The sequence below is a fragment of the Leptopilina heterotoma genome, unplaced genomic scaffold, assembly GCF_015476425.1.
Source record: "Leptopilina heterotoma isolate Lh14 unplaced genomic scaffold, ASM1547642v1 Lhet_191, whole genome shotgun sequence".
Classification (NCBI taxonomy): Eukaryota; Metazoa; Arthropoda; class Insecta; order Hymenoptera; family Figitidae; genus Leptopilina; species Leptopilina heterotoma.
Genome location: NW_025110910.1, coordinates 793,519 through 817,752, shown reverse-complemented (window position 1 = coordinate 817,752; position 24,234 = coordinate 793,519). Strand labels below are relative to the sequence as shown.

The following is a 24,234-nucleotide window of genomic DNA, read 5'->3' as shown; positions in this document are numbered from 1 at the left end:
AAATATTCAATTTTAAAAAATTAGAAGCTAATTTTCATTAATTTCCATTAAAATTTTTGATAATTCAATTATTTTAAAAATTTTATTTATAAGAAAAGTCATCGAAAAAGTCGCAATTTTTAAAAATAAATCGAAAAAAGTCTCAATTTTCTCTGACAAAAATTTTTATTCCTGTATTTTTCCCTAACTTCACTGATAAAAATATTGTTTTCCTGACATTTCCCTGACTGTTTGTGGGATTTTATTATAAATTGGTTTGGACAATTCGAATTGCAAACAATAAATAGTTTTATTAACCTCTCTACGGTTTCGCATTTAAATTAAATAAGAATAAATAAATAAAAGTCGCAATTAAAATTTAATTCGAAAGTCATATAAATAAAATTCTCAGTGTAACTTGAAGCTAAATGGTTGTATTTAAGTTATTTAATATCAATGTAAAAATTAAATAGTCAAAATTAATTTTAATACAAAATTGTAAATTTATTCCTGATGTAAAATTGAAAAACAGTAAAACCGTAGGAGGATTAATATTGTCATTATTATTATCTTACCATGGTTGTTAATTAACAATAGTAAACTGAACCAAACTGAACTTGATTGCTTATTAATTTACATTAATTATTATTTTTGTTTGATTACCTATGAAGTGGACGCGTCCTCGCCTCATCGACATTTCCGTTAATTTCTTAGCGCTGCTCACAGTGTTCAATACGCAAAGTAATAAAATCACTAGAAATCATAATCTAATGGTAACGAAGTAATCTTCATTTATCTATTGAGTTTGAAGGCGTGTTGCGTGTTGTGTGTTGACAATTTGACATTCCGCATCAGCTGTATGCACATCGTTATACATGTATATCAAACTGTGTACATATAAATCTGTAAGGTTGAGTCATTTTTCGCCAGATAGTGAAATTTATGCGTATTTTGTGTTCAATATTAAACAAGATTGTATCTCCTTTAAAAATTATAATAACTTGGAATAAAAATGGAGCAAGATGTTCTAATCACGTTTCTACCGAATGAGGTAATCGAGGTAATATTGGAAAACGAGAATCTCAGCTTTGTTGATGTTGTCAATTTCGCCAGGACCTGTAAACACCTACACAGAACAGTGTTTTTTAGCAACAAGTTATGGAGAATCAAATTTTTCCAAAGGTATGTATCTTGATTCTAATTTTTGTTCTTTATACCTTTATTTTAACCATTTTTCGAATATTTCATTTCTATTATACAAAAAATAAGAGTTGTAAGAGTTTTTTATAGTTTGCATCATAACCTCTCTTATCTTATCGGTTTTTTTCTAGAATACACAATTATTATTAATAGATAAAATGAACACATTTTGTGCAACATTACATTTGAATCTATGAATAAAACGTTTACCTCTGCACTTTATTTAAATCCACAAAGAATAAATGTTTTATTCATATGACAATTTATACATATTGATAAATTTAAAACAAATAAACAGAATTTCTCGTTCGTCAAAATAATTATTATCCAACTGGATAAAAATTACATTTTTTCTAGAAAATACTTTTGAGAAAACTCGAAAATATTTTCTTATATATATTTTAATATATTTTATTTTTATAAATTTTTTATATTAATATTTAATTAATATTTATAAATTTTATTTTTATAATAAATTTTTCTAATACTTTTTGTTAGAAAAAATTTTAATTCTTTTTTAAATATTAAAGTTTCCTTAAAAAAAATATACTGGAAATATTTGAAGATTATGAAAATGTAATATTTATTTTTCGTAGGTGGCCCCTCTTGAAGGAAGCTTACGAAAATTATGAAAAGCACGAAACGAAAATAAAAACCTGGTTGGGTGAAATAAAGTCGAGCATTGCTACGAGAAAGGAACTGATGCGACGTTTGTCTGAAATGTCAGCAAAAAATTACAGAAAACAAGAGCTTTCACATTCAGAATTAAAGGACTTTGATCCTCTTTTCCGTCCAGATGAAGGCTCTCATCCTCTCGCATATCACTTTTGCGTCGACGAATTAACTGACCTGATAAAAAAACCCGACCTGTAAGAAACATTTTTATTTTTTACTGTCTCTTAAAAAAACCATCCAGACTTTTACATAATTTATAATTTTAATTATCAATCATAATTATACTTTAATTAATTTATAATTTCAAATTATTATTCATAATTATAATAATTATTTATTAATAATTAAAATTTGTTACAATTTATTTCATAATTCTTTTTTAATATGAAAACTGAAAGGTCTTTAAAAAATGTTTCAATTAGTGTTACTTAAACGTCTCGTAAAGATACGGGCGTTTTTATAGGTCTATTTAATAACACTTGAAACATTTTTAATTTTTACAATAAGTAAAATTAACGTAATAACTTTCTAAAAAAATGTATATATAGAAAAAAGTTTTTAAAATATTTAAAATTATATTTATTTATACTTATATTTATTTATATTTCGAAAAAGTATAACGACAAGAAAAAAATGGATAAAAAAGTATTTACTTGGTTTTTTTTCCAGGAACAGTAATTTAACTGATAAATATTACGCGCACAAAGTAGCGCGCTACATGCGACAGCATTGTTTAACCGAAGAGTGGCAGAAATTTACAAATTTACCACCAAAGGAGCAAATATTGGAACGTGGCGCTGTTCTTGTTGCACAATGGAGTCAACCTGAAAAGAATGTTAATTATTCATGCGTCTCTTCGCAATTAGATGAAATTGCCGAGAGAACGAAATCAGTGTTAAAAGAACAACATCCAACACATCCATTATTTTCCCTTCCACCCGAGCAATTTCGTCTCTGGAGGACGAAAAATATCGACGATAATCAATGGTCCGGAACGAGAACGCGACAGGTGATAGCGGCGCTTCGTGAAATAATGTTCAATAGACTTGGATTTCAAGGCGACAGCGAAGTGTATTGCACATCGGAAATGTATTACTCATCGGAAAATTCCTTCATTGATCAAGTTTTAGAGAGAAAACACGGAATTCCGATTACAATTGCCATTATTTTTGAGAGCGTTGCAAGAAGAGTTGGCGTTCGATGTGAACCCGTTAGTTCGCCGGCTCACTTCTTTCTTCGATGGAAGGAAAAATAGTGAGTCATCAATCAGAAAAAAAAGAAAATAGAAATAGTTTTCTTTCTACATTTTCTGATTTTAAGTCTCTATTTTATCTTTTTTATTTAAGTTTTTTCAATTTATCTTTATTTATTTTTAATTTTTCAAGTTTTCTTAAATTTATAATTAAATTTAAAATCCTTTTTTTTTGCAGCATTATTCCAGAAACGGAGGATGTGGAAGTTTTCTATATCGACGTATTCACGGGGCAATTTTTAACGAAAAATAATTGTCCCCGCATTGGACGACTATCGATGTACCCTATAGAATGTTACAATTCTCTCAATGCCGCAACTGCAGTGGAGGTTTCTATATTTTATTTTCTTTATAGTTTCTTAAAAAAAAATTTATTTTAAATTCTTTAGAAAACGAATTCTGCTTGTTTTCATTGAAAGCAGACATTTACAAAAATTTATATTAGCTTAGAAACTATCTGGGTCAATTTGTAACTTAATAATTTTCTAGGTTGTGCAAAGAATGGCGAATAATTTAGAAGTCGCTGCCAGACAGTGTAGGTACTTAAACGGAAGGGCATCACGACTTCGATCCGCTTTAGAACTGATGCACATGGTTCGACCTTACGATAATGCAACAATTTTAGATCTAGCTCGTTTTTACATGCTTCACCAAATGGATCTGGCGAAGTTAGTCGATGTTTTGAACCGAATACAGGAGGTAATTTTTAATGAAAATTTTTATTTCATCATTAAAATAGTGAGAGTTTGTGTAAAAATTCATTTCTTTTTTAGGGTTCAGAACTTTCATCAAGAGGACCAGCATGCAGTATTTTAAGAATGTTACAAGACTATGAAAATCACATGAATGTTGTGCGAGAAGTAATTTAATTTATTAATAATTCTTTTCTAATCAGATTTAAAAATAATTCTTAGTTCTTTTTTTATTTACCAAATTCGATCTAGAATTAAAAGTTTTAATTCCGGATTTACTGAATTTTTGAAGAAACTTTATTAACACTGATACTTTTTTTCTAGGAAATTGTCGATGTAAAAATAAGGAAACCGGAAGTAAAATATGCGGTAGGGATGATAATGAAGCATCGAAGGTACGAATACACGTGCGTAATAACTGGATGGGACGCTCGATGCGAAGCGTCACTCGAGTGGATGAATGAGATGGGAGTTGAGGAATTATCAGGCGGCTCTCATCAACCATTTTATAATGTTTTTGCTGATGACGGCTCCTCTCGCTACGTGGCTCAAGGTTCGTAAAATTTTTCATTTTTGGAATATTTAAATTATTTCTATCCTATTTGTACTAATTTTAAAACATTAATATTTACAAGGTTGAAAAATATTTGTACACCTGGTATATTTTTAAAAAGTTTTTTAAAGGTGATAAGTTCTTTGTTTTGAATTTACTTCTGGAAATATTCTAATTTATCAATATTTACGAATTACAAATTAAAATCATCAAAATTCAGGTTGAAATAATTTTTTTTGTTTATCAGCGAATTAAAGATTCATGAGTATTTAAAACATACATAAACTTTTATTTAAACGATAATAACTTAAGAGTTTAACTTTCCGTAAACTATTTAAATTGAAAATTTTACTTAAAAGATAAATTTTGTTTTTCTGTTTTTAATCTAAACTTTTAAATTTATCTTTCTAAATAAAAATGTTTAAATTTATTTTTACAGAAAATTTGTTAATTCTCGCCACACCTCAATGGATAAACAACTTTGAGATTGGAAGGTATTTCTGTGAATTCAATGGAACTCATTATACACCAAACGTGGAAAAAGCCGCGGAATATCCGGAGGATGCGGAAGTTAGAAATAGTTTGATAACAACCTGAGTCTCTAAAGTAAACTACAAGCAGAAAATTCCATCAAGTTTGAAATTACACGTCTACTATAATATAAAAGTCTTGCATTCTCAAAATGAAAAAAAATGAAAAATATCACTTATTGAAAAAAAACAATATACATTTCCAATAATTCGATTTTGTAAAAGATTTTTGATCAAATTTTACTGCTTTTTGTAAAAGTTGGAATGTTGCACTGAATTATTCTAAGAATATTCATAGTCATTTGTACATAGTTTTTATTTAGTGATAAAACATTGATATAATATATATATCGAAAAAAATACGTGATTTTCAAATCACTGAAAATTTAATTTAATAAGTATTACTTTTTATTTTTTTTGTGAAAATAATTCAAAATAGCAATAACAGTTGCATAATATTATTTAATTATTTTAATTATAGTTTAAATGAAAAATCTAATTAATGATCTAAATTGTTCTAATTTGAATTTAGTTTTACTTAAAATAACAAGTTTTTTGACACAAATTTGAATTTCTTTTTTCATAAAATTAGATATTTTTCTACATTAAGGGGTTATTTTTATAGACAAATTGAAGAAATATTTTCTCCTTTTTTCTACAATCTCTGATTTAACTTTTTATAAGTAGGAAGGTTAAAAATTATCTAAATGAGTAGAACATTTTTTTAAGTAAAATTTTTCTACACAATGTGTTGATAAAATACTTTTTTTATAACAATGTTCGAAATTAATCCGTTATTCTCTCATTAGAAGAATTATATTTACTGAAAAAATTGAACATAAATTCGTAATATAATTTCTTGAAATAAATTAAAAATTTATTTTTAAGAGTAATTGGAAAGTATTGACACAAGGGTGCAATATAAATTAATTATTCCTAGTTTTGCAATTTAATTACTTTATTCACTTGAAGAATTGCACGAAATGTTTACGTGAAATTTAATAAAATTAGAAAGACGATTTTAAAGTTATACTTTTGTTTCACAATAACTTTTTTCGACGTTGATTTTTGTCAGTAAAAAAAGATTTTTAGTCTGCCTTGATCAACAATTAGAATCTCAAGAATTTTATATTTTTATTCTGTTAATGAATTTTTATCTTCTACGATTCTCAGTTATTAAGATTGTTACTAATTTTGCTATTTTTCGTTTATCATAAATCGTAATTAGAAAAATGAAAAAAAAGTTGCAATGAATAAAAGTACTTTATATTGAACAGTACATTTTAAATTCATTCTAAACTTTCATCTAACGAAAAGTATTAAGTCGAACTAATAATCTTTTCCTATGACGACTGTAAATATTAATAATTTATTTTAAATATCAAATACATTTTGTCGAGTATTACTTTCACTATATATGTAAACACTACAAAATAAACAATTATATTGTTGCTACTTTAGTTTTATCACTTTTTTTCTTTTTTTTCTCTCTTTGCAAATTATTTTATCTAGTAAGCAACATTTAAATATCAAATAATTGTGTGACATTGAACAATAAAAGCAAAAAAAAAAAAAAAAACAAGCAACATTTTTTTTACCCTTGAAATTATAGAAAAATTCTTCTAATAAAACAAGAAAGATAGAATTAGAAATTAAAAGTAGAATAAAAATTTTGATTTTTAAGAAATACTTTTTCCAAGCTGGAAAACTTGATTAACTTCTAATTATTGCAAATTTTAAGATTAATTTTTGTGCTTTAAAACAGTTATATATATATTAAAAATTTTTAAAGTTCTTTGCTGTTGAAAAAAAACTCACGAAAAGATTTAGAGAAATAGAGTAAATATTAAATATTTAAAAAATTTTAGAAATTGGTTTACAAACAGATCTTAGATCCTTAAAATATTTACAAATGCGAATTTTTTTTGAGATCTTATAATAAATACTTGGAGTATCATGGAGAGTTCAAGTCCTTAAGTGTTCTGAAAAATAATAATTTGCTTAGAATTTTAAATTGAAAAATTAAAACTTTAACTAATTTTTTAATTGCTTAAAAAAGTTTTTCATTAAAAATATGTTTAGACTCACTTAGAGGGACTTGTAATATTAGATGCGTGACTGGAAGAACTTTGAGGTGATTCTGAAACTAAATAAAATTTTATTAAAATTATTAGATAATATTTTAATTATTTAACACGGTTTCTTCTATTTTATGGTAATTAGCTTCATTATATTTAGACTTTTCAAAAACACTTTACTCAATTAATAATCTCCACCCTTCGTTCAAAAATTTAACATTTTTTTTAAATTATCAGAAATTCAAAAAAACGAATTTCTTAAAATTCAACATTTTTTCTTCTTTTTTATGGCATACAGCATCATTATTTTTGTGCTCTTCAAAAACACTTTACTTATTTTATAGTCTCCACCCTTTAGGAAAAAATTTAAAATTTTTTAAAATTATCAAAATTTCGGAAAACCGAATTTTTTAAAATTTAACATTTTTTCTTCTTTTTCATGGCATTTAGCTCCCCTATTTTTGTGCTTTTAAAAAACACTTTACTTATTTAATAGTCTCCACCCTTTGGTAAAAAATTTAAATTTATTAAAAATTATCAAAAATTCAAAAAACCGAATTTCTTATAATTCAACATTTTCTCTTTTGTTTTATGGCATTTAGCTCTCCTATTTTTGTGCTCTTGTAAAACACTTTACTTTTTTAATAGTCTCCACCCTTTGGTAAAAAAATTAAATTTATTAAAAATTTTAAAAAATTCAAAAAACCGAATTTCTTAAAATTCAACATTTTTTCTTCTGTTTTATGGCATTTAGCTCCCCTATTTTTGTGCTTTTAAAAAACACTTTACTTATTTAATAGTCTCCACCCTTTGGTAAAAAATAAAAAAATATTAAAAATTATCAAAAATTCAAAAAACCGAATTTCTTAAAATTCAACATTTTTTCTTCTGTTTTATGGCATTTAGCTCCCCTATTTTTGTGCTCTTAAAAAACACTTTACTTATTTAATAGTCTCCACCCTTTGGTAAAAAATTTAAATTTATTAAAAATTATCAAAAATTCAAAAAACCGAATTTCTTAAAATTCGACATTTCCTCTTTTGTTTTATGGCATTTAGCTCCACTATTTTTGTGCTCTTGAAAAACACTTTACTTATTTAATAGTCTCCACCCTTTGGTAAAAAATAAAAAATTATTAAAAATTATCAAAAATTCAAAAAATTGAATTTCTTAAATTTGAACATTTCCTCTTTTGTTCTATGGCATTTAGCTCGAATATTTTTGTGCTCTTAAAAAACACTTTACTTATTTAATAGTCTCCACCCTTTGGTAAAAAATTTAAATTTATTAAAAATTATCAAAAATTCAAAAAACCGAATTTCTTAAAATTCAACATTTCCTCTTTTGTTTTATGGCATTTAGCTCCACTATTTTTGTGCTCTTGAAAAACACTTTACTTATTTAATAGTCTCCACCCTTTGGTAAAAAATAAAAAAATATTAAAAATTATTAAAAATTCAAAAAACCGAATTTCTTAAAATTCAACATTTTTTCTTCTGTTTTATGGCATTTAGCTCCCCTATTTTTGTGCTCTTAAAAAACACTTTACTTATTTAATAGTCTCCACCCTTTGGTAAAAAATTTAAATTTATTAAAAATTATCAAAAATTCAAAAAATTGAATTTCTTAAAATTGAACATTTTTTTCTCTTTTGTTTTATGGCATTTAGCTCCCCTATTTTTGGGCTCTTCAAAAACACTTTACTTATTTAATAGTCTCCTCCCTTTGGTAAAAAAAATCTAAAATTATCAAAAATTTGAAAAACCGAATTTCTTAAAATACAACAGATTATCATGTATAAAAAATATTTTAGTTACCGTGCGGGTGTTGAAATAAAGGTGGTACCCAACTAAAATTACTCGAATGTGGAATACATTCAATATTATCAGATCTACATGCAGATTGTTCCTCAAAATTTGGCAAGAAAATCGGCTTCTTTTGCATGCAATTTTTTCTGCAAAGAAAAATAGTAATTAGTAAATTTTTTTCTCGAAATTACTTTAGAAAAAAAATGAAATTTAACTATATTTTAAATAAAAAAAATGTACCAAAGGAAATTTTAAAGATGAAAATTTTAATAAAAAGTTAGTCTTGAAAGTTTTTAAAAATTGATTTTATAATTAAAAATAAGAAAATGTATAATTATGATTATTGGAATCATTGGAAATTAATAAAAAGTACTTTTTTTTGGTGACTCCGGGTTTTGTGTCTTTTTGCGGCAATGACGAAAATTGTATTGTATCCAGTAATTGTTTAAACTCGAAAATTTCACTAATTTCAGGATCTAAACTTAAATTTGTCGCTGTTATCGGAGAAGACATACGTCTTGCAGTCGAGTGCATGGGACTTTCCTTATCAGTTAAAATTACTGGAAAAAAAGATTATTTTAAAAATTATTTTACAGTATTTTATTTTCTTTCAAAATAAAAAATTAAATAATAAAAAATTGAGTAATTGATCAGAAAATATAAAATTTGATATAATATTCGAGTTTTTAAACATAGTAATAAAAACACTAATTTTTTTTAAATATAAAATTTACTAACCGCTAGGAACAGTGAGATCGAGCAACTCTGTAGCGTCACGATCACTTTTTCTCGATTCCGTCCTGAGAAGTAAATCTGGAAAACCTTTATCGCAATCGATCGAATTGGACCTTGTGACTGGTTCGGATTTAGTCTGCTGACAAGGTAGAAGAATTCCAGCGTTCTCTGATTGGCAAATATTGGCCAAACGACTCGATCTCATCATATTACAAAGAGGCGCAAAAGAAATTTGATTCTGTTTTCCTGGCGTTGAATCAAGTTCCGCTTGACTTTGCCATTTGTTTTCAACTTTAACAATTTTCGAAAAATATTTCTCCTGCTCCATAACACGATTTAAATAAGGACAATTTCTATTCCGCATTCTGAATAATTGCATGAACATCAATTTTTGCTTCTCACTGTCATTGTCCTGTGATCTAATTTATTTTTGGACAAATTTAAAAATAATTATTTTTATCGAAATACAAATTTTGAATTACAATTTACAAAAATGTAAATTCGTTCAAATTTTAATTTAACGTTAGTTAAAGATTATTTTTCCTACCTGCAATTTTCTCCAGAAATTTTAACATTTCCTGGGTATTTTCCTTTCTTTTTGAGCATCCAGGGAATTAAAGTTTCTACATCTTCAACGTCATTTTCACCTGGAAGAACAAATTTCAATTTATTTAATAAACAATTTCATTTTGAAATTTATCAAATTTTTAATTTACATAAATTTTAAGTTACTAATATTTTTTTTATTATATTTTCGACAAAATCACAGGTAAAATTTTTAAATGTTAAAAAAAGATTCTGGAGAATTTTTCATATTTAGAGAAATTTAGATAATTTTTATAATTTTTTAGGAGTATCTTTCGCGAAATCCATTCTTTTCTCGCTAGTTGGCTTTTCAATTTCAGACTTTCTTTCCAATTTCGAGCACGAGCGACTTATTGCTTCGACAATTGACGAACAGCTCTCTGATCAAGAATTATCGTGAAAATAATTGTATTAAATTTTTTGTTACAATTAAATTTTTTTTTTTTAATTCAATTTAAAAAAAAAACTTCCAAGTAGCTTTCAATTATTTAACCAATTTCACAAATAAATATGAATAACATTAAAATACAGTTTGACAAAAGAATCTGATAATTCAAATAATAGAGGAAATCGATCAGTTTTTAAGTACCTGACATTGTTTCGTCGTCAACGTCATTTTCATCGTTGGAATTATCATCAAGAAGAGTGAGATTCGGCTCATTATTGTCACATTCATCTAAATAAATATCGTGTTCGCTAATTTCCTGAAAATGGAAATTTATAAAATGTATTTCAATGTATTTAATTTTATAAATTAAAATTTGTATTTAAAATTAATATTTTTAATAAAAATAAAATTTTTTATTTATTATAGTTTACCTCATATTCACTGCTGCTACTACTCGAAGAGGCATTGTTTTGATTATGAATCGAGGGTGAATGCGAAGGTGAGGGAGTTCTCATTCCAGCGGCTTGAGAATCACCAGCAGATCTATCGTTATTTTTTCCAGCAACCGATGGAGAGGCGTCAGAACAATTAATTGATTGTTTTGCACTTGTCTTTGAGGAAGCGGAAGATAATGTCGTCGCTGAGCCGATTGGATGAATATTAAGATTACTGGGTTCGCATAACGAGAGTATTTGATTTTCTATAAGAACACCGGAAGGATTTACGTTTCCTAAAATATTTTGCATTGATCTGAAAAAAAATTATTTGAATATTTAAGTAGAAAAATATAAAAAAGAATTATTGCAGAAATTAGAAATTAATTAGTATGGATTTTCGGAAACGAAAAATTTAATAGTATAAATTATTATATATAAAATAAGAATATAGAATTACCTAGAGGGTGTTAAAAAATCCACATTCCTCATGAGACCGGAAGCAAAAGTCAAATCTCCTGAACCAGTTTGTTGTGTTAAGGAAATCACGTTTCCTCCCGAGGAAGGACTGCCAAGTGCAGATCCAATCGAGGCTCTTGTTGCGGTTACCGTATTTCTTGAAATTTCAATCGCCAGTCGCTAAAAAAACAGAATAAATTCAATCAATTTTAAATGAATAAAGTTAAAATAAATTAAATAAAATATTCGAATAGAACTGAAAATTAGAAGACGCAAAATTCTACCTCCTTGAGTTCATTAATTTGTGTAGCGTACTGATTTTGAAGAGTAACCAATTGACTAATATACCACTGTTGATCTCTACAACGCTGATAAAATGTCGGTGGACGTACTTGGAACCTAAAAAAGTTATTAAAATACAATTACAAAGTTTTCGTTTTTCGAATGATAAAACTAAACAACTTTGTTTAGTTTTAAATCACAAAGTTGTTTAGTTTTATTATTCTGAAAACGAAAACTTTTTACCTAAGAATAAGAGTATCCAATTCAGTATTTAAATAACCCTCAGTCGCGAGCAAATTCAATCGAAAGAAACGATTGTAGCCCCAGCATTCGCCAATTTCAAAGTCAGATGCAAATTCACGTACAATATTTTTACTGGTGTCTTGTGAACCCTGATGAATCATTTCAACTCTATACTCGTACCTTTCAAAAATATGAAAACTAGATTAGAATTAAATTTTCCATTCAAGAAAAGAATTTACCATCTTTGGAAAATTTCAGAACAGAAAATAAAGAAGTCGGGAGTAAACTCACTTAGAAGTTTCCGGCAGTCCAGCGCTTAATTCTAAGAAAACGGACAAATAATTTCCCCGCACAACTCCATTGCCATCGGGATAAACTTTGAGTCTCCAACACAAACCGTTAATATGTAAAGGCGCCGAATAAACTGGATCCGCTTTCAATTGCAATTGAGTGAAATTTTGCATCGCGAAAGTTGCACTATCATAACCAGGTACTATTTCACTGGAAAATTCAAATATTTTTACTTTAATCATTTTTTACACTTTAATATTTCTTATTTACATATTTTTATTTCCTATTTATTTTATATTTTTATTTCGTATTTATTTTATATTTTTATTTCGTATTTAACTTTTAGTTTTTAATGAAAGGATTTATTAAAAAATGAAAATTTAAAGGGGTTTAAATACAGAAACTAGAGAACATACCTGTGAAAATCAGCGGGAACTGGAGCGGTAACAAAACTTGTCATTGGCTTCTTTCGGACCTGATTAATCATAGCAGAGAGATCAGAACTTTTGATTATGAGCTCGGAACGTGTACACGTGTGCAATTGATGCTCAACTTCCTGCAATAATGCCTCTAGTTGTTCAGTCTCAAGAGTCAGGGAATTCTTCTGCGCCATTAGAGTTAATAATTTTGCTTTCAATTGTGAGTCCAATCTCGCTATCATCAGTTCCACGGCATTTCGAATTTCACGAACTCTCTCGTCTTTTGCCGCTCTTACGGATTCCACATTTCGCTCCTTAAATAAAATCATGTCAAATTTAATTTTTTTCTCACTCTAGAAGAGAGTGAAAATAATGTCTTGTAATAGGAGAGCAAAAGTTTCATATATAGAGGGAAAAATTAAAATAATTGGAGTATTAGAATACCACTTCTTGAACGAGACTTATAAGTTCCATAAGTCTTCGTTTTAATTGTCCAACTTCGGTTTTTATCTGCGTGACATGATCCTCGTAAACTTCTTCCAGAGGTTTGAATGTATGACCAGAATGAGTGCCACCCCATAAAGCACATTGATGGCAAATACAACGTCGACAGGTCCAACAAAAGACGGATAGTTTCTCTTGATGTACGGTACATCTTTAAAAAAAAAATTATTGCTTATATTTTTTTACGTTGGTCTGGGTAAAAAAATCAAGAAGACCATAAAGTCTAAATGTTTTTATTAATTTTTTGGTAAGATGCCTTATTTATTTATTTATTTATACCATTTTTTATGTATTTTATATTCATTTTTAATATTTACTGATCATTAATTTTTTATGTTATGTTATTATAATAATTAATGAATGTTAGTTTAATTTATTTAAAAATTTATATTTTTCTTATTGATGTATATTTTTATATTCTGTTACTTATAATGATTGACGAATATTAAACTTTTTGTATATTATTTACATTATATTTTTATAGACTCCCTGAAGAGGAAATCATTTAGATTGCGAAACGTTGGAGTAAACCAATTTTTAAAAAAATAATTGTCCGAATGTTTTCGTTTATTCTCCTTTATTTATAATTAATAATTCTCCAACGTAAAAAATGTATTAAGAAATTAAGAGTAAAAGTCAAGATGAAAGACAAATCGTATAGAACAATGCCATTTCTGTAAAAAAAATACATTTAAAAATCAAAAAAATAAGATATTAAAATTAAAATTTATAAGATTTGTGGGTATTAAGTACTTGTCTCTGAGGCAGTCATCTGGTCGAGAATTGGAAATTCCAACTGATTGTAGTGTATCCAGTTGTTGTGTAACTTCTTCAACCCATCGACAATTTACAAGTTCATGAAGATGAAGGGACGCTCGACAATGAGGACATTGGGAACGTTGTTCAGTAAGCCATCGACGAATGCAGGTGTAGCAGCACAATTTGCTGCAATGTGGACAGAGATGCGCATCTCGAAGTTTTTCCATGCAAATAAAACATCGAAACACCTCAGCCAATGTCTGTTTCAATAAAAATGGACAAACATTAAAATTCTCAATGAGCTTCTTTTTTGTGTTTTAAAATTAAAAAAAAAATTTTCTGCAAATTTTTAATTTTTTGTGACTTGTACATATATTTTTGTTATTAATTTTGTAACGTCTTTTAAAACGCATCTTTTCATCCCTTATTGAACATCTTTAAGCAATGATAGCTAAAATTATTAAAATTTAAATTTTTAAAATTTAAATTTCGAAAAAAGTTATTTTTTATGGCTTTTGGTATTAAATTGACATTTAATTCAAAATATTCTATGTTTATTTTAAAGTCGTTTTAAAAACGCATAAGTTTATAAATTATAAAATTATTTTAATAAAATTTTTTTTTTTTAAATCTTTCGCGTGGAATGACCCAATAGAAAATTTGTTATAATATATTTTTTTTTAAATAATAATATTAGCTATAAAAAATTATAAAGTTATTGCTAATGATAAATAGAAATAATTTAAATTTTCAATTTTAATAAGTTTTTGTTTCTCGTCCTTGAAAAGGGCATCGACCCAAAGTCTTCGACTTCAGTTGTTAAATGTCAGAAAATAAAATTAAAATATATTTTGTCGAAAAAGTTATAAAAAATACGAACCCTGTTAATATTTTTCAAGAAAAAAATTTTTAGAAAAAATTTTATAAAATAAAGAATTAAAAAGCCTGTTCGGTTTGATAAAAATAATCCTTTACTAAGAATAATATAAAAATATTACTATTTAATAACAGTTATTAAACAATTATTATTTAAAAAATTATTTAAGAAATTATTACTTAATAAATTATTTAATAAGTTTTAATAAATAATATTGTAAAAAAAATTTAAATTCTTGCTAAAGAACCTAAGGGAATAAGGTCAAGGAAAAAGAGTTGCAAAAAATATTGTTTATGGAAAAATGTACCTACAAGTTTTATAATTTTTTTTTATAAAAATTTACAGAATTTACTAAACAAAATTTTTAGGGAATAAAATTAAAAATTTTGATATACGTACCTCAACGCTATGATCTTCGGAAGTTTTTGAATTAATAAAAGTCTCACGATTTGCCATGATGAAGTATATTATTATTTTTTTCTGTATTGATTTTAAAGAAATGTTTACTATTTTATTGCGTTCCCAGTTAATCAATGAGTATTGAGCTGTTAATTTACATTTTTAATAATTTATGTCCGTTACTTCATTTCAATTTATTGCACTAAAGTAGAATGTTTTGTTGGAGATGTCAAAAAAATCAACTTTTTTTTTGCATTCATTTACAATATAGAATATACAATTTGACAGATGCAAGAATTGATGTCAGCACTGCGGTTTTTATTGGGACAAAAACGATAACTTCATAGTGATTCCTTATATGGTAAGACAGAAGGAAGAGCGATAGTTGCAGTCGGTAAAATTATTCGCTGAAAAGAGAGTTACCAGTGGAGACTTAGAAAATAGAAGTAGTTCATTAAAGTGATAATAGGAGTGCTGGTAGTTTGTAGGGATTTAAGTTCATTCCGTTGGTCACTCTGATTCTAACTCGTGAATGTACCACTACAATTGTAGTTGTTTCTTGAAGACTGACTATGGAATTGCTGATTAATTATTAAGTTGACAAAATTTCAAGTTATAATACACTAAAGTACATTTTTTCTTCTTTTGCGTTTTTCTCGAAACCACATTTTTCGAGGCGGTGTACATGATAACTCAAAAACTATTCAACCGATTGACTTGAAAATTAAAATACATCTTCCTAAATAAAAACGGCTTCGTCACTGTTCAAAATTTATCACTTTTTAAGAAAAATATTTGTTTACTTGTTTCAGACAAAAATTGAAATGCCAATCATGCACAACACCATCAAGGAGTACTCCGGAAAAACTGATCCACGCCAATGCTTATATCTCCGCCATTTTTAATTAAAAACAACTTTTTTTTAATATTTATAAAGCTTAAGATATGGTATTAAATTATCAATAAATCTAAAAAATTCCTACCTCAAATAGTTTCGTCAAAAAAATTCCTAAAAAACCATCCGATTTTCATGCGTTCAGGGTGGCTTAACCCCTTAACTGCCCTTTTTTCTAATATTGGAGCTGTGAAAGGTTTGTTAAAATTTTACGAATAAAATTCTCCAATATTAGAAAAAAATATGCTTTTCAATTTTTATAGTTTATGTAAAAGTTCATTTCACTTATTCTTTCTTTCTGACAAATAATAATAATAACAAATAATATTCAACAAACAGTTGAATTGAGACAGCATCTCTATGAATGTTGTGACATTTTTGAAAGAAAACAAAGACAAAACAGAAAAAACGGTCGAAACGTAACAATTTACAATGACGATGAAGATGGAAGAAGATAAAAATACTAAGAAATTAGTAAAGGACGCTTTGGATGGAACAACTCCTCTTCTTCAACAACTGCGACAATGACAATTTTAAAGAGATGAATGTGGATAATCTAGACTTTCATGACGTGGAAAAGGAATATTTATACTTCATATGCTGATAAATTTATTTTGAAAATTATCAAAAAGTCTAAATAGTAAATTTCAATCAAAAATTTCAATTTTAAATTACGAAAATAAGTAAAATATCTGTTAAATTTATATAAACATTAATTAACAAATAACATATATCTACTAAGATACAATCTATATTCTTAAAACCCAAAATAAGATAAGGTCAAACAAACTATACTTGCGGTTTAGAATAAAACGCGAAATTCCTCAATGAATATTTATTCAGTTGATTAAAAGAAATTCACAAAGAATGTTGAATTTGCTGGAATTGAAAAAAATTTTTAATTAAGCACAAGTTTATATCGAAAAGAAGTAAAGTAAATAGTTTAATCTAAGATAAAATGTGGTGCAGTTCCTTTGTAGAGAATTTACAGTGGGTGGAGAGAACAAACTATTGAATATGCAGAGCTCATCGTTTGAAAGTTTCAGGTGTGAGACACTGCGTGGAATATACCGTGCGGCATGGAGCAAGAGGAGCCAAAGAAGAAAAGCAGATTAGAACAAGATCTAGAGCGAGGTCGTTATATTGAATGACTAATTATTGTAAATTTGTGTGTGTGTGAGAGAGAGACGCTCATGAAATGAGTTTATATGAAGTTTAAGTGATTGCTGCGTTCCTTCTCCGTCTATCAATAATCAATATACCGTTAATGCTTCCCTTGTGAATTCCACTTCATTCCTTGGAATTTCGCTTAATTTGGTAGCGCGAAGAGAATCCACTTGATTGAACTATAGACAGACCAATACCGAGCAAATATTCTATTCCTCAATGAGCACATGGCAATGTAAAAAAAATTTTTATTAATTTTTCTATTTTTCTAAAATCTAATCAGTTGAAGTAATTAGTGATCAAATTAATTAAAGACTATGAAGTTAAGACTATTATTCTAGTAATTATTATTAATATTACAATGAACTATTTTGTAGATTTTTTAGATTATTTTGTATATTTCTGTAGATACTCATAATTATACACATCTTCGATAACAATGTATTTGTTAATTAGCAATCATGATTCATAATCAAATGTTTGTTATACTGTGGTAGGTCAAAGGATCCACTAATATTACCTTGATGTAGTGGCGAATTAGTTCTATAGTACTTAGACTAACCTCGAAATTGTTGTTCACATTTATTGCTCAGCATTTGGATGATAATTTAACACATTTTAATAAAAACATATAATTATCAAATTAATTAACAATTATAAACTTCGAATAGATTTAAAGAATCAGATTTAAATTTTTTAAACATTTATTCCCTTTATATATTTATTTTTCTAGCAATTATTACAAATTTTATATGCATATTATTATTCTTATTATTATATTTACATGTATAAATGCGATTTAAATTCCTTTGTGTCGGACTTTGACTAAAGGTCTTTGTATTAGAATTGCATGATGAGATCGCCAGATACACAGGAAATTTACATATTCAGCAGTTTGCATCTTCTGTTTTAAGACTAGCATGGACTAAAGCCTGTCAGCTTTGTATATGAAAATTTAATTATGTTGCTGGTTTGCTGGAGAAGAGTTTTAAAGCTCGCGTTGTTGGTCGACCGAAAAAAAATTGAATTTGCGCCAACTTGGTTAACAATTGAATTGTCTAATCTTGGCATATCAAATACAAAGCTCCGAACATAGGGAACATATTAGCTTCTGTATATAATACTATATGGTGATATTCACTATGACCTATGATGTGTATGTGTGTGTGAGTGTTTGATTTATTACGAGCATTGAGAAGCGTATATTGCTGAGGTTTGATGCTTGCCAAACAATTCACTAGCAAGTTTATAAACTATACTAATTGGAAGACAAATTCTACATCAAAGTTTATCTAATTAGAATTACTTTTTTCCTAAGATTATTTGCTGTTAATCGATTTTATTTGTAATAACTCAATAAAGGAAATAGTACTGATTGTTGTTTGTCCTCCTGGGTGTGCTAATGAAAAGAAATTATATTAGGCATTGATAACATAATTATTCTAATTTCTAATCTAAAAATTATATTATATGATTTTGACGACCGGATGCAGAAACACGAAACTAGGTGTTTTCGTAAAAATGCTTTCGGGTTAGCCGAAAAAAGACACTTGATGACTGGCACAGAATTGGTTTAGACTTACTCATCAAGACAACTATCTCTGGACTGATGAATTCACCAAGAGTGGCATCTTTTATACAGTTCCTTCCAAGGTCACCATTTCCTAAATCAAAGTAGTAATCAATTTTTTAATATTTATAAACATTTTAGAAAAGAGTAATTAAAAAGTGATGATTTTTTAAGATTCATAGGTTAATATCCAAGTTTTATTTCTTTGAAAATATATTTTTATACTTCATTACCAAGTTAGGTTACGATCTCTGAACCTGGTGCTTTGAAAATGACGAAAATGTCTTTCGTTGAAAATGGAACTTTAGTCAAAGTCATTGTATACTATTCAACTTAGGAATAACTTTTAAGTAAATGCTAAAATGTTTTCTTACTTATTAATAATCACACGTTTATAGAGAAAGTGCTTACAACAGAGAGCGTCAAAGTTTCTCTCGTGCACATGACTGTTATGTAACAATGCTGCATTAAAGTTATGCAAATCACTAAAATACGTAGAATGGAAGATAAAGCGGGAGGGTAAAGTTTTTAATGAAAATTTGTAATCTTAGATTTTCCAGGGGACCATAAAGTTTCACTATGTCAAGGGAAAATTTTAATCAAACACTACCTTTACCACTGGTGATTTCCTGTATTTCTAATTTAACGTTATGCATCATTTGCATACATATTTCGTTTGACACTTACTCTTGAGTTTATAAATTAATCTTTTTTTGATTTTTAACAATTAAAACAATTAAAAATCTCGTCTTTAAGATTTGGAAATATAAAAAGTGTTCGTGATATTTGGAATAGCGTAGAAAAAATATTTTTTCAGAATCAATCGATATTGACTAAAACAAGCACTGTAAATATAGATACAATTGTAGTGAAGTACTCACTTGGCTACGGAGCGTGACTATATGGTAGTTCATAGATAAATCTAAAAACTGCAATGAGAGCCTTTCAGAGTGTAATGGCAGTATAAAAGCGAACAGACCCACTATAGGTGCGAAGACCAAAGCCAGGGGCGATTATTTCTGCAAGAGAAAAAATGTGTTATTACGTGCCTACTGTATCTAGTCTCTGGGTAAATATGAATGGTTTTAATATTCCGTAAGCACGAAGGCACCACGTTTTAAAGTTCCTACATATCCTAGACGTGACCAGAAAATATTACAAACCTCGGGTGAAAGCTCGACGGAAAAGCGTGGAGCGTAAAGGATAGAAAAATGTGTGTTAAAATGAAGTCGTCTCTCTCTCGCTCTTTTCTTTTCACCTTCTTCTTCTTCTTCTTCTTTTTTTTTGATTTGAAAAGAGAACAGTTCCTGCCTTAAAAGCATGTGCTAACCCTTTATTTGACAACGATGCTCTCTTTGCACATTTGTACGATTTACTTTCCTCGCGCGCGGTTTTCTTAAGATACGTGTATCTCTTTTAGTTTTATTCACCAAGGAGATGAAAGTACACTATTTCTTCTGATAAGATTTTTCGCTGATTTTTACCTTCCCTGCTTCGGATTTTCCGTATCTTTTTCTAAAAGAAGTCTTCCGGTGGAAGAATAAAAAAAAGGATGTCTATTTTATAAATTGTACATAATTTCCATTAAAAATTCCGTTTCCCAGGAGAATTGGATTTTTTGAAATTAAAAATTCACATGCTGTTGGAAAAATGAGCTAAGTGAAGTGAATAAATTTTCAAATTACGTCAGAAGAGTTTAACACCTCGTGGACTCGTATATAACACAATGCCAGTCCAATTTAATTTCACTCGACTGGCAGTCAAATCTGGGTTTGTCATGAATTTATTTTAAATGGAGTTGCATACGCCTCGGACCCCAGCTCCTCCAGCTCTGAAATTATTCTAATAAATTGTGCAATTATCAAGGGAAGTAATGTATGCATAACGCATCGAAAATGGCGATAAGTTTTTGCAGGACGAGGCCAGGTTAAGTGACTCGATTTATCACGCGCGGTACTTTTTCATTTGCTTAATCAGACTCGATTCCTCTGCTCGTGTGGGATGACCATCTACGACGGTTGGCGCGACATCTACACGGAAGGAATATTTGTGCACAATATAGGAGTCGTCGTTGCGCCGTACCTTAATTTAAACTAATTTACATTTCATACGTTCACACCCGTGCTCGCCTTATAATGGTGTCATTTGTCTTGGTTGAATTTAATTTCCTTCTGTACGGCCATCTTGCAGTTTTCTCCTTATTCGAAAGCATTGCAAGACTCCATTTTATTGTTGAAATTAATACTCTACTCCTGTGTGGCAACTCGAGAGGAAAAATGGAATTTCACACTACGGAATTTGTTCAATCAAAGATGACCCTTGTACAAAAATAAATCCACTATTTTTTAAATAGTTTTTTTTATATAAATAAGAAATTTGATGATAGTGATGATTTGCAATTTTAATCATGCGTCAACTACACTTTTTCATGGTTCCTTCTAAACGAGTATTATGCGTCGAATTAGGTAGAGTTGATCAAACGAAAATTATATTAGGTATTGTTAACATAATCATTGTAATCTAAAAATTAGATTATATTACATGATTTTGACGACCGGATGCAGAAAAACGAAAGTAGGTGTTTTTATCAGAATGCTTTCGGGTCAGCCGAAAGAAAACACTTGATGACTGGCACAGAATTGGTTTAGACTTACTCATCAAGACAACTATTTCTGGACTGATGAATTCGCCAAGAGTGGCACCTTTTATACTTTACTAATTTCTTAGAACTTTTGAGAAAAACAATTTTTTTAATATTCTAAAGGATTTTTCCCCATAGTCAGTTCGACAAGATTATTGAAACTAAAAATTCAATAAGTACTCCTTTCATATGAAAATGAAATGGCAGCACTATGAAATGCAAAGAGAAAAAAAGTTATTACTGTCAGTAGGATGCAATGTTCTATGGTCACGGTAAATCGGGTTTCAATCGGTGCAACCACTTGTCAACAATTGCCTCGCAGGTACTATGCGAATTCACGCATCATCGCCACTCTTTTCGGCTACGTTGCACAGTTGAAAATCGGTTTTACAACCAGCACTATTGCAGAATCAGTGTTACTGTTGAATATATCAGAATTTAAGAGGATTTATTTTGTCCAGAATTTTTTTTTCAAAAAGCTCGCTCTTTTTCCCTTTGCGTTTTCAATTTAACTTCATGTCGAGATTAATCTCAATGTAAAATGTAAATTTTTTTTACCCTTTGACCCGTGATTGGTACATTATTATATTAAAATGCTCAATGCAAACAAGTCCAAAGTATTTATTAAAAAATTAACACATTTACCGCAAATAGCAGTAACTTATAAAAAAAAATCGGTAAATAATTTAATAAAGGGTGTAACTTGAAATTATTTATTAAAGTATCGTGACATGAGGTAAATGAATTCCGCCTCACACCCTTGATTACACTAATAGAAATTGTGAACCTCGGTCATTAATCACTCTTGTGAAAATACAAGTCATGGTATATCAGAATGATCCAAGGGTTATTATTTATTTACTTGTCAGTGCGAACTCAAACTAAATTATTAACATTAAAGTATTATATTACTATGAAAGAAATAAAAAATAAAAAATAAACTACTTGTCTTAATTATTGGAAACATTTAAAAATAGTTTCGATCTTTTTTTACTCTTTTATTAGGTGACTATAAATTTTAAAGCTTTAAAATCAAGTATATAGACGCGATGTACAATAAAAATGCACAAATCGTAAAAGCGGTAAAACTCTTGGCAATCCCCTGGATATATATATATATAGGAAATATCAAAAAGTTCTTTTTTTTGCTACAATGCATAGAACGATGGATATGATCCTCCCTGATGGTAAAGTACTGAGGGGTGGGTAGGAAGATTCGTTGAGGTGAATCAGAAACTGACTTTAGTCGTGGAAAATACAATGTACTCCCTATATACTCACTCCCGAAGCTCTTTTATGTTCGGTATTCAGAGATGGTATTTGGTGCTCTACTGTATTTGGCCAGGATTTTGACACTGATGACGGTAGAATGATAGATGCCCTCTACACATTATTATAACAACGTGAGTCGAACGAACGAGACTGAAGTGCTTTTCCAAGGTTGCCGACATTAACCATACATCTCTATATAATATTCAAGACAAAAAAATATTTCTCATAAAATATTCATAACATGGTTATTTGTCTCATGCTCGGCTAATTCCAATCAGAAATTTGAATTAGGTGGCGAAATTTCTAAGTGGGATCGGGATATTAATTCTTTTATTTAATTTGTTTTTGTGGTGCCCTCGTTCAATATATGGTTGCCACAAAATGATGCTAGAACAATGCCAATTAATATCTGGGTCATCAAAATTAATTTAATTCACAATTCATAAAAAGTAACCACATCCGATAATCAGCAGAAGATGAAAAATTATATTTTAATTGTAAGCGAACTTTATCTTTAGTTTACTAACAAAATTGTTATTCAAATATTTTTTTAAAGGTTCCAAACTATTGCTAGAACAATTCTAATCAATATCTGGAACATTGACATTAATTTAATTATATATAAAGTGTCTCACAGTATCCTGATTATTTTCCAACAAAGTACTACCATTTATCATTCTCGAACAATCTGCTATTTAATTTCATATTATTCAAAAGCAACATTCTTTGAATGAATGGAAAAAAATAAATTTGAGTATATTAATAAACTGAGTATTCAGAAATGAAAGAACAAATGTGGAATGAAATAAAGTAACATCCGTTTCCGTCGTGCGCGCGAATGCATAATTTAGTGGGTCACGCGCGCGTTTAAAGGGCGGTGTTGGTGTAATTAATTACGCCAATAAGTAGCCGTCGTCGCTCGTATTTCACAGAATCGTATTTTACAAAGCCCGACGACTTAATTTGCGTCCGTTGACGTGCTGTAGAGATAATAAGAATAATGTCCTGTGATTATAGACTACCTTACTGATATCGCTCAGTTGGCATGCGTGGCGTACTAGGAGAAACCCGGTGGTTTCCGCATAAATTACACAATTCGTGTATTAACTATTTTAACACGAAGATTACATGCATTTTTAAACAATATAACTAATTTTAATATAAAAATAATTTATAGTTTCTAATTCTCATAATGGAAAGCAGTCTTTAACTTTAACGATTCTTTAACTTCTTTAATTTTTGTTCTTATTTGACAAAAAGTAAAGGTTTCCATAGTGTATGCAATTTTCGTGAATTGATGATAGTAATTCGGATATTTAACAATTAACTAATAACATTATTAACAACTGAGGCTAATTGATGAGTTAACAGAGTAGTTTGCATGTTACTGCTAGTTATCGAGCTAGTCTTCACTATTTTAGTTAATTAACGATGAGACAAAAATGATCAGTATTTACATGATAATCCAATTATGAAATTACGTGCTCCATGAATATTGTGATGTCCGTCACGTATTATTTAGCCAATATTCTAACGCAAGTGGACGT

General features: G+C 28.4%; 2 protein-coding genes across 2 annotated transcripts; one reads left to right on the top strand and one right to left on the bottom strand.

The window, feature by feature from the left end:
- The first annotated feature begins 811 nt into the window (after positions 1 to 811).
- LOC122500885 (F-box only protein 21-like) lies at positions 812 to 5,380 on the top strand. The gene is made up of 8 exons (XM_043610029.1): positions 812 to 1,161; positions 1,776 to 2,048; positions 2,524 to 3,108; positions 3,285 to 3,435; positions 3,596 to 3,805; positions 3,880 to 3,966; positions 4,123 to 4,351; positions 4,791 to 5,380. Exons 1-8 carry the CDS (start codon positions 992 to 994, stop codon positions 4,946 to 4,948), a joined length of 1,863 nt encoding a protein of 620 aa, XP_043465964.1. The 5' UTR covers positions 812 to 991; the 3' UTR covers positions 4,949 to 5,380.
- Positions 5,381 to 6,705: 1,325 nt separating this feature from the next.
- LOC122500884 (E3 ubiquitin-protein ligase TRIM37-like) lies at positions 6,706 to 15,443 on the bottom strand. Its single transcript, XM_043610027.1, has 16 exons — positions 15,143 to 15,443; positions 13,861 to 14,126; positions 13,048 to 13,258; positions 12,601 to 12,917; positions 12,185 to 12,394; positions 11,894 to 12,073; positions 11,653 to 11,767; positions 11,370 to 11,548; positions 10,907 to 11,225; positions 10,677 to 10,791; positions 10,050 to 10,149; positions 9,506 to 9,921; positions 9,141 to 9,327; positions 8,777 to 8,913; positions 6,970 to 7,027; positions 6,706 to 6,863 (listed from the first exon to the last, which is right to left on the bottom strand). Exons 1-16 carry the CDS (start codon positions 15,197 to 15,199, stop codon positions 6,836 to 6,838), a joined length of 2,895 nt encoding a protein of 964 aa, XP_043465962.1. The 5' UTR covers positions 15,200 to 15,443; the 3' UTR covers positions 6,706 to 6,835.
- Between the last annotated feature and the right edge of the window lie 8,791 nt (positions 15,444 to 24,234).